At 41.3% G+C, this 12032-nt stretch overlaps 1 protein-coding gene across 1 annotated transcript in view; it reads right to left on the reverse strand.

The window, feature by feature from the left end:
- Positions 1 to 7052: 7052 nt before the first annotated feature.
- LOC146805830 (uncharacterized) overlaps positions 7053 to 12032 on the reverse strand; it is a 497986-nt gene continuing 493006 nt past the window's right edge. Inside the window, exon 16 of the mRNA XM_085623825.1 lies at positions 7053 to 7151. Within this exon, the coding sequence (XP_085479951.1) occupies positions 7053 to 7151 (99 nt within the window). The remainder of the gene's footprint in view (positions 7152 to 12032) is intronic.

Genomic DNA, 12032 nt, shown 5'->3' on the forward strand with positions numbered 1-12032 from the left:
TCATATGTGGAAATCCTCAACCAAACTAAATTTATTGATGAAAGATCCAGTTGGGTTATATCAATTCTTAAGGTGATTTTTACCCATATGACAAGGCCATCCGACGGTCTACCACAAGCTGCGGTGATAGTATTAACGCTAAATGTTTTGAACTCAAGCTTGTGGGGAGTTTCCAGAGCCCATGTTTCTTGCAGCAGACAGATTTCACTACGGTCAATGTAATCCTGCCATTCTCAATCCTTTAAATTTCTTTCCAGCCCTGCTATATTCCATGATATCAATTGTATTTCTGATTGCTAAGTTGACATACCTGGCATACATGAGTTGTCAGGGGCTTGATCAAACCCTGTTTCACTCCTGGCTTCCTGAGCTTCACGATGTTCATTAGCAAGGTCAGAAGAACATATTTCATTGCTGTACATAGCCAGGTGTGACTGATTTAGGGCCGTAAAGCCCAAAGGCAGGTACACTAACAGGGAGGAATCTGTTTGTAACTATCTGTACAGACCGAACAAGTGGTCGGTTCTCTTTGATCAGGTAGAATGTGATTTGGTGAATCTAAGAATAACAGACAATCCACTTTATCTAAAATTGAGACCGCGTCTGCTCGAGTGCCAGGGTTTTTATGGATATTGGGTACATATGAGCCACTTGGGTTGTATTTCATCTATATGCCAGTGGGTGAGCGTGAAGTTGTCCTTACTTCCGGTGCTATTAGCTCATACACCAGATTCTCATCTCCTAAATGCAGCTCGATGGAATCCCTTTGAGAAGAACAATGGCTTAGCCTTTTTGCCCATAATATGTCTTCTCTAATAACCGATCTGCACCCCCTAACCTTTCTGATCCAATTAATAGATTTATTGATGTGTGTCGTGATTTTAGGAACATTTATCATGAAAATGCTTTTTGCCCGGCTATGGGTCAACTCACATATGTTACTACAGTGACGCTTATTAGTGTCCTCGAGTATTTAAGTTCTACCCATTTTACTGCCCCCTAATTCCCGGATCTTTAGAATAGACGGTTTTATAGTGGGGTGTGTGGAAATGGAAATCAATGGAGTGATATTATGCGTGGGATCATTGGGAGTAGTGTTGCTCTGGAGAAAATAAGGATTTGTTTCAGGACCTATGGGATGATCTGTGATATAAGTCTGATTCCACTCCCTGCTGGGCCTTCTCAGTGATGGCACCTTCCCACTGGTGTAAGACCAAGTCTCTCAACTTTCCTAAAGCATAAAAGTCCTTGCTTTATCTTGTTAAGATTAGCAGATTTTTTGACCTCCTAGGACCATGATGCCTTCTGGTAATACAGCGCTTGACAAATACGTAAACACAAATACATATTCAAGACTCTAATTGGCATTAATACATTTGATGGCAATAGTATTATGAAAGCAAAGTTATATCTTAGGGCCTCTGTGAAGTAGAGGCTGAAAATTAGATGCCAAGGTGGGACTAGGCACCTTTTATCTACTGCCAGATTTAATGTTTCTAGAAGAAATACATCTTCATAGAGGGCTGGGATGACAGGGATTGATGCATAACTTATTCTAGAAAGATTTAGGCTTCACTCCCAATTTGAGACTCCTGCTTTGGATTGTAGGGAGGGCTCTGAGGACTCAGCCCCCCACAATCATACCTGCTGGGAGGTGGGGCCACTGCTACAGCTCTGACTGGGCACCATAAAACACATTGCATCATCCCGGGGCACCTGTTATGACGTCTCAGTATGTTTTGTACTGCTTTCGCTCTCTCAAATGGTAAGTGCAACACAACAAATGTCAAAAATCAGTGACACTTGGTTTATACCTGGTCAACTGATTTTCACTCGGTAGGGTACTGTCGGGCACAATTGGATTAAACCTATTGCCGGACAGCCTAGTTATAGTTAATGTAGTGTGGTGAGGAAGGTGATAAGAGTGTGTTTGGAGGTGCACAACTTATAGTAATTGAAGGTAGTGCAGAAATTATAAATTGAATTTATAATTATAACCTTACAATTTGAATGTTGGTGTATTTTAAGTTAGGTTTGAATAGAAAGAATACATGAGACATTTATAACTATAAATGATCCTTAAACTTTGTTTTTTCAATGTATGTTAAAGGTTTTTATTTTTTATAAAAATGTGTTTCAAATCGCAGTGTGGAGTGTCATTGATTGCAGTGTTATAAAGTGGAGTAGTGTTGTACAGTACAGTGAATGAGAGTGTCATAGAGTCTAGTCCCATAGAGTGGAGAATTGTAGAGTCTATATAGATAGGTATGTAGATATATAGATATATTTAGATATATATATTTAAATATATAGATCGACATAGGTATATTATCTACTGGCGGTTGCCAGTAGATAGTTATAGTTAGGACCGTGTTTCCATAGGAAATCTGAAAATTCTATTTTGAATAACTTTGGCGCCGGTTGATGAATCCTCGCGAAATTTTCAAAACTAATGGGGCGCTCCGCTCAGCTCCTACCCTGAAAGTCTCGGGGTGATTCGTCAAGCGGGGGTCGAGAAAAAAGGGGGGTACCAAAACACGTTTTCCCCATGCATTTTCCCATAGGACCTTTAGTCGAAGGTACAGCCCGAACGGCTGAACAGAATTACTTAAAATTTGGCAGAGAGGCAGTCCTCAGGTCAGGGATGTGCCTTTTGCATATATGGTGTAAATCTGTTCAGTAGTTCCTGAGAAAATTGCAGTTACAGCACATAAATATCTATAGCCGCGCACCGTGCGCGCACCGTGCGCGCAACCTAACGTGCGCAAGCGTAATTCTGATTGGTTGTTACATGTCAGTCAACGTTCGAATCGGTCGAAATCAGGAAGTGTTGGCCGTCATTTTGTTTGTTGTGGGTGCGAGAGTGAAAAATAGAGGTGGCGAACGTGAAAAGGGGGCAGGGTAGAGAGTTCCTGACCCCCTAGCCTTTGTCAGGGGGTCCCTTAAGGACCCCGAAGGGTGAAAAAACATTTTATTCTTTTGAAAAAAATTGCGGGGTGCGCGCACGGTAAAAAAACATTAAAAAAAATACGTACAAATTCACTTAAAAAAACATAGGTTTCACACACGTTATAGTTAGGAATTAGCATTTAAAAAACCTTGCAAATTCACTTAAAAAACCATAGGTTTCACACATGTTATAGTTAGGTGGACATTTCACTCAAACAATGAAATTCCACCGTTATAGTTAGTTCAGATAACTATAACTCGCGCGACCGCCACTCTATCACAAGGATGATGTCATCAGTGATGTCATGAGTGATGCCACTGACCATGTCATGAGTGATGTAATATGTGACGTCATGAGCAGTGGATTGCGGGCTAACCTGAACTAACTATAACGGTGGAATTTCATTGGTTTTTTACGAGTGAAATGTCCACCTAACTATAACATGTGTGAAACCTATGGCTTTTTAAGTGAATATATATATAGATATAGATATTATAACAAACTTATTTTGAAATATATAAACACATATATCATTCAAATAAACAATAGAAATTATGATATAAAAACACTTAAAAACAATATTATTATAGTACTACATGTAAGTTTTATATATTTAAAACATTGTTATTATTGTATGAAATAGTAAAACAATATACTTACCAGCGATACTACTTGCCTCAATATGATGATACTGACAGTATTCAGTCTTCGATATTTAATACCATTGAGATTCTGGCTTCAATATTAAGGGTGCACACCCTTCTGCAGCTCATTTCCTCCAAGTGTGAAAAAGCAAACTACAGCAAATACATTTTATTTGTACTCTTCAGGGCCTTCATACTGGTGGATTGAATTTCTGTGTTATTTTATTGCCATCAAAATATGAACAAGCACGTCTGATGACATGTATTAAAGGGCCATATGTAGGTACCTAAATACCGGTCGGTAACGGCCGAAAATCGGTAAATATCCCGTTACCGACCGGTATTTAGGCAATTGTGATGTAGGTGGCTGGATTTCAGGATTCGGTAATTTACCGAATCGGAATTTCAAGAAATCGGTAAAATACCGGTTCGGTAAATTACAGAATCCTGAAATCCTATGTAGGGGGCACTCAAGTGAGTGCATTTGTGGTTTCTGGATTCGTTATTTACCACCAACTACAAGTTGATGGTAAGTAACGAATACCTTTTAAAAAGCAATTTGGTGCTTTTTTAAAAGTGCCATGTGGCACACATACATGCCCTTAGGGCATGTATGTGCGCCACATGTGCACACATGCACGATTCAGGGGTGCAACAGGGTGTCAATGTGACACCCTGACACCCATGAATATGCTCCCCCTATTACCGAATCGGTATTTACCGAATCGGTAATAGTGAATGGCTTCCCATTCATTCCTATGGGCTTCCAGGCCCATAGGAATGAATGGGAAGGGATGCATTATTACCGATTCGGTAAATACCGAATCAGTAATACCGAATATTACCGATTCGGTAATAATTACCGAATGTTTACCTACATTCTATTTACCGATTCATAAATACCGAATCGGTAAAATTCGGTATTTATGAATCGGTAAATAGAAATTATCTACATATGGCCCAAAATCTCTTGTTGTGTTCACAATACAGCAGTATTTCATAAAAACTGATCAATTCTATCAATATTTTTCACCCAACTTTACTCCGATACAATCTAGTCTACTAATGAACAACCGACAATCTACTCTTTGGCATGTAATATTTCAGATGTGCATGGACTGCATCACATAAAGTGAGCACTGGGAGCGCTAAGTTTAGGCTGGTGTCTTTCAAGACGTGCTAAGTTTGGTTGTAATTATAGCAATTTTTGTAGCAGATTTTGTTGACATATCTAAAGTAAACAACTGAACATAGCATATTAGCATATACAAAGCAACATAACATCACAATTCAGATATAACAGGTACATCACATCACAGAGTCAAAAGAGAACAAAAAACCTGCAGTACAACAAAATAAATTCACACTGCAATAATGCATCACAAAAAGAGATCAGACTTCCCCAGCACAACAAAGTGCAAACACATAGGTGCCGATTACGATCCTGGAAAAACCGGGTACGAACCGTCGGTCGGAGCGTTTTCTCCGTCCGACTCGTACCCGGTTGTAAAACTTTACAAACATGGAAGTACGATTCGCACGGAAACACCATTTCCGTACAAATCGTAAAAAACACCGTCCGACGAAAATATACATACGAATGTGATCCGGGAATGCCCCGACGTGATGTCGGGACGCTGTCAGGCAGCGTTTCACGACCCAGGAAGTACGATTCGAACCAACAGCAGTCCGGACGGCAATATTTTTACGGCACCCAAAAAGTGCCGGAAAAGCGAAGAACGCCGCAAAACGACCAGAATAGGGGGCCCGGTACGCGCCGTACCCCCCCCAGCCCCCGTGAGTACGCGCCGTACCCCCCCCAGCCCCCGTGAGTACGCGCCGTACCACTCCCTAGCCCCCGTGAATACGCGCCGAACCCCCCGAGTGTGTACACCCCTGTACGTGTCGAACCCCCCGTGTATGTACACCCCTGTACGTGTCGAACCCCCCGTGTATGTACACCCCTGTACGTTCGAGTCGTACCCCCACCCGTGTATGTACACCCCTGTACGTTCGAGTCGTACCCCCACCCGTGTATGTACACCCCTGTACGTGTCGAACCCCCGTGTATGTACACCCCTGTACGTTCAAGTCGTATCCCCACCCGTGTATGTACGGTGCGTACCCCCAGCGCGTAGCCCTGGGGGTACGCACCGTACATACACGGGTGGGGGTATGACTCGAACGTACAGGGGTGTACATACACGGGGGGTTCGACGCGTACAGGGGTGTACATACAGGGGGTTCGACACGTACAGGGGTGTACATACACGGGTGGGGGTACGACTCGAACGTACAGGGGTGTACATACACGGGGGTTCGACACGTACAGGGGTGTACATACACGGGGGGTTCGACACATACAGGGGTGTACATACACGGGTGGGGGTACGACTCGAACGTACAGGGGTGTACATACACGGGTGGGGGTACGACTCGAACGTACAGGGGTGTACATACACGGGGGTTCGACACGTACAGGGGTGTACATACACGGGGGTTCGACACGTACAGGGGTGTACATACACGGGGGTTCGGCGCGTACTCACGGGGGCTGGGGGGGTATGGCGTGTACTCACGGGGGCGGGGGGGGTGGGTCGGCGCGTATGTGGGCACATGTCTCCATGGTTGCAATGTGAGTTCGGTGCGGATGGTGTTTTTACCATACGGTTGTGACATCGGACGCACGGGATAGATCGTACTTGCGCGGTCGGACTTCACTTTTCACGTCTGTACGGTAAATCGTCCAGGGAGGTGTCGGACACATTTTCCGACCCGAGGACGTGTGGGGAATTATTCCCAATGCGACTCGTATGGAGTTTTTCCCATGCGAATCGTAATTGGCAGTTTGTACGGCACTTATACGATTCGTACGGTAAAAAGACCGGATACGAGTCGTACGGGGAATTTTTTTCCAGGATCGTAATCGGCACCATAATGTGCACAAACGTTCTCATCACACATTACCACCTCCGAGATCTTGTTTTCATAATACGGTGGTAAAAGGTGTTTAAAGCAAGCAGTTCCTTAAAAGCACCAGCCACAAATGTTAGTGATTTGGCTTCTAGAATTGTTTCTAAGGAATGACTCACTAAAAAAAAAGTCAGATATTTCCGTCCTTTAAGTCACCTTTAAAGGTTGTTTTCTTTATGCTGAAAATGTTTGCTTCCTCTTTTAAATTCCTCTATGATTTATTAAATAGTTTCCTACATTTCGCTGTTCCTTTATAGCTGAGCAGATTAACAATACTTGGGATTTATTCAATTCAGCTGTTAACATTTTGGATTGATGTGTTAAATGCACCCAAAGGCACGAAACGCAGTAGCACAAAATTAACATTTTCCCCAAAAAATGAACTGGGAGCACTTCAAAAGATTTGTTAAACTTTGAAGTCTTCTCTTTTTTCTTGCTGTGATTTCTTTGAAAAGGTTGCCTTTTTGCAGGTGCCATGCACACAGTCAGTAAGGGCTATTGATAAGTAATGTTTTATAAGCTTTCCAGTTAATGTAGTCCTGCATTTTATTTTCGAGCATCTCTTTGGATGGGTATGGCTGCACCTGTGAAAAATACAGACAGGTGTTCAAATGGTTTAGGATGAGAATAGGGAACCACAACTTTATTACAATAAAAATGGAACAGCTGTTTGGATTGTGATAATAATAACTTGTAGTATGTGCATAGGCAACACCATAAGCAGCACTGTGATACGTAGTGTATTCCGTAGTCAATACTGTAGGTAATACTGCAGTGCTGCAATACATAGGCTACCCGAGTAAGCATTACTTCTATGTATAGGCAATGCAGGAGGCAAATCTGTAATTCACAGACAGGCAATGCTTGAGCACATAGACATGGATGCCGTAGGTAATATTTGGATATGCAGGCAATGATGTAGGCAATACTGTGGTGCATACAGGTAGCACTGTAGGCACTACGCCATTACTTAAGCAATAATGAAGAAGAAACAGTAATAAACACATATATGTGGATGTTATAGTTAATACTGCAGTACACATGCAATACTGTCCGCAAATGTGCAGTTCATGCAGCCTGTACTGTAGGTATTGCTGCAGTACAGGATACAATAATGAAGGCAAGGCAGTAATGCATAGACAGGCAATAGTTTAGTAGAGACATGAAAGCCGTAGCTAATACTATGGTACACTGGTGAGAAATATTGTTCGAAATACTGCGGCAATACTGTAGGTATTACTGAAGTACATAGGTAGTAACAAAGGCGAGACTGTGATACATAAACAGGCAATACTGTTGCAGATAGGCACGAATGCTGTGCTTAAGAAATATGGTACGTAGACAGGCAATACTGTACACAATACTGCAGCACGTACGACACCAAAAATGCTATTATGAAGACAAAACTGTAATACATATACAGGCAATACTGTAATAGACATAAAAGCTGTAGATTATGCTACTGCATATAGACATGCAATATTGTAGGTAAGTACTGCAGAGCACATAGTATGCTGTAGGTATTAATATAGTACATGGAAACACTCATGAAAGCAAAACTCAAATATAAAGAGTGACAAACTCTAGTAGGTAGACAAAAATACTGTAGGCAATACTGTAGTGCATGGAGAGGTAATGAAGTAGGTATTACTATAGGACATAGACAATTATGCAGGCAGTTCTGCATTGAGCTACTAAACTATAGGAGAAGACAACATAGCACATGTGTAGATAGTTCTGTAGAACATTGAAGGAAATAGTGTAAGCCACAATTTTGTACATATCCATGCTTTAGCACCGTATATCTTATAGATCACAGACAGGCAGTATTGTAGGCTAAAATGCAGGCAATTCTGTAGAGCAGACAAGCAAACCTGAACGATATCTCAGAAGTGCGTAGTGAACATTTATATCAGAGCACAAACCCCAACATGCATGAGTTTTCTACATACATTCTTCAAAGGACCCTGCGTGTATGTATTCATCTATATCGACTCAGGAAAACATTTACAATGGGGAAGAAAACAATCATATTTTCATAATCAGTCGATCTGCTTCAAAATCTGCATTTAAAGGATAAATCTAGTTGAGATATGTGGTGCTGTTTATACAAAGGCAGCGCCAACAATGTTTTATTTATCAACAATGTTGGATATTACATTTTGGAGGCAAGAGTATTGCATTGAAATCCATTTATCACGAATGCTGATAGAGACATGCGTTTTTTTTAAACAAATGTTCAATTTCTGCTGATTGATTTATTGGCACCTGAAATATTAATTTCGCATAAATGCAATGTTATATACACGCAATTCCACGCTGCTGCCAATTAAAACGTGAATGGAGCTCAATTATGCATGAAAAGCAATAACCTCAATGGAACAACCTAGCTTTACTGCAGAGCCGACCGATTCCTCCATCATTAATGTTCAGTTGCCAGTCGCTGCCTTTCCCCTATTCTTCAGTCGCTCACATCTCCGGCAGTATCTCAAGCCCTCTTACATTTGATTCTGCAGACATTACTGGCAGGCTGCTCCTTGGTGACCGGCCTGACGGGCACTGGTCCATCTGTGTTTGATAGTAGTCATACAGCAACACTATTGCAAAATATATTTAATTGTTTTATTACACGTCATTGCGGTGTGTTATTCATGTTTAAAGGTAGCGTTGCATTTTATTATTCATGTTTAAAGGTATGTAAGGCTGGAGCATTTTGATGATTTTTTTAAAAGAAAACAGCATCAGTGTGTGTTGACTAACACTATGTCACTTTGTGCCCTGAAATTGTTATAGAGCAGGCCGCGACGCCTCTGACCTGCCTGCTGCACCATCACTCTACTTCCTTTCACTGTGCATGCTCAGTCACCATAAGATAATGACCTCCGACTAAGGGATTTTTAAAGCGATTTTTGAAACCTACCAGAACCTTAAAGTGCCCATTTCTTGGAAAGGGACATATGTTACTTTTTTAAATCAGACTGGCTAAAAGCAATACCCCTGTTTTGCTGTAAGAAATAATTCTGCATTTTAACGGTTACTTCCGTTTATAGCGGCCACAAATGGAGATTCTGCCGATTTGCGACCGCTAAAATGGCTTTTGCCATGGACCAACCATATTTTGCAAGTGGATAACCTATTGCTGACTTGCTAAATAGGGTTTGTGTGTTGCTATTAGGAAGGGGCGTGCCTCCCAAATAGTGAGTCCCAGGGTGATGTATGATAGCTTTGTGACTGAAATGTGGTCGCTAAACAATCTCAGTTTACTACCTACTTCAAGTAGGTGGTAAGCCAGTCGCAAACGGAAGGGGTATCCAGTGGACCCTTCCCATTTGTGAATGGTATCAAAAGCGTTTTTAAGAGCAGGCAGTGGTCCAGCCTACTCTTAAAAAATTAAAAGGAAACTTTTAATTTTTCTTTTTAATTGCATCCTGTTTCCCTTTAAGGAAAACGGGCCACATTTAAGAAAAATGCTTTATTTTAAAAGGAATTACAGACATGGTGTTTTATTGAACCCAGCATGCCACCATCCCTGTGATTACTGGCCATTCCCAATGGGTCGCAAATTGCGACCTACTTCATGAATATTAATGAGGCAGGTGATTTGTGACCCCATTGGGAATCACTAAATGTGTCTGAGACACATTAGTACATTTAATTTTGCAACTCGCTGATTGCAAGTTGCCAAAATGAAATGGATGTACATGTGGCACATGGATCCCATCTAATCGTAACAGCAACAGACAACGTAAGGTCCATCTGTGGCCTATGATGGCCAATTGAAGTTAGTGCAGTTATAGGGCTAAGGTGATCCTTGGTTCCTTCATGCTAAGAATGTAGACCCAAACAGTAGGTTCCAAGATATGAACCAATTATATTTTAGGTTGTGGACTGTTTTCTTTATTTCAAGTGTGGGTTTTGAACAAAAGACACACCTAAGGGACTTTTTGCTGCAATTGGCATTTCAGCAGAGTTTTCCAATTTCGTAATACTATTTCTACATGCACATGTGCATGTATCCTGAGGGGCCAACTGAAATATTTCTGTGAGTGATGAAATTGGTCTCCATGGCATGACCTTTGAACCCTGTGTCATCATAACCGTAAAACAATAAAACAAGCTCTGCAGAGCAATAATTTTGATACAAAATGTAACCAATGTAAGTGACATCACTATACGCGTTATCCCAGGGACTGGTGTCCTATCGGCTGTGTGGCACAATGCAACCTTTGCTGTAGATCAGCTGAGGAAGCATCTGGCAGCCAGTGAGCCCTGTGCATATCATGCCTGTGCCAGAGACACAAGTTTCAGCCCATATCCAGATTACCTTACTTTCAAACTGTATGGTTTCCACCACATTCACTTTTCCTTTCCCTTGACTGCACTTGGCCTGTCTTGTGACAACTATTGCATATTTAGGGTTAGTCATTATTTTCACTAAACGTTTAATTAGTTTAATGTGCAAAAGGTGAGTAATATATTAGCATTGGGGCAGTTCAGTTAAATAGTGTGTCCTTAACATGTAATTAAAACTGGATGAGTATAGCAAAGTAAGACTTTTCAGCTTGTTTAATACTTTTCTAAAGAAGCGGTTTATACATAAAAATGTTTGTATGTAAATAATATCCATCAGAGTTTGGAAGGGGCATGTACGGTGGTGCGTGAGTGTCGGGTAAAATCTCATACTTGCCTCCACTCAGTGTTGTATTTATTGGGAAAAGTATTAGATGAATTGAAAAATCTCTCAATGTACATATTTGTATTTTCCAACAATCCCTATTCAATTCAATGTCTTCTTTAAAATCCACAATGTCAGTGTTTTAAGGCACATATTTTATTGCTGAAGATTGTCGCAGAGGAACAAGTATGATATCAATGATATCAAATGCGAAAAGGCTTAGAGTTTTACCTCCCTAATCAAGAAGCAGCTATACCTATTACAATATCAACATTTACTCAATCAGAGGACCAGCATGTGTTTGTATCCGCTTGTTACCCCTTAGAACGCTTTTGTATTAAAGAAGGGGCTGCTTGTGCAGCCCTTACTGTAATATGGATCATGCCAGCAAAAAATGCTCACCACCACACTTCCAAGGGGGATTTCACTAATTTGCATGGAGGTGTGATCCTATGCAATTGAGGGAATGCACACACACAATATCCCTCACACCTTGTGAAGAAAGCAATGAAGAGAGCACTGAATAATAATCGAGATGCCTTGTTGGAGCCTCCTGTAACTAAGACACCCCTGTCTAGACTTACGTTTGTGCATACTTTTTGTACTCAGACAAACAAGATTCAAAGAAGCATACGTAGACATTGGTCGATTTTAAATATCGGCAAAGGTACTCTTCCTAGTCCCCTTTTTTCTTACAAAAGAGGTACTAATCTAAGAGATACCCTTGTGCACACTCGACCCAAAATCATCCCATCTGTCAGAACTAACACACTATGGGACTTACCGAAGG

This window comes from Triturus cristatus, chromosome 8, assembly GCF_964204655.1.
Source record: "Triturus cristatus chromosome 8, aTriCri1.1, whole genome shotgun sequence".
Classification (NCBI taxonomy): domain Eukaryota; kingdom Metazoa; phylum Chordata; class Amphibia; order Caudata; family Salamandridae; genus Triturus; species Triturus cristatus.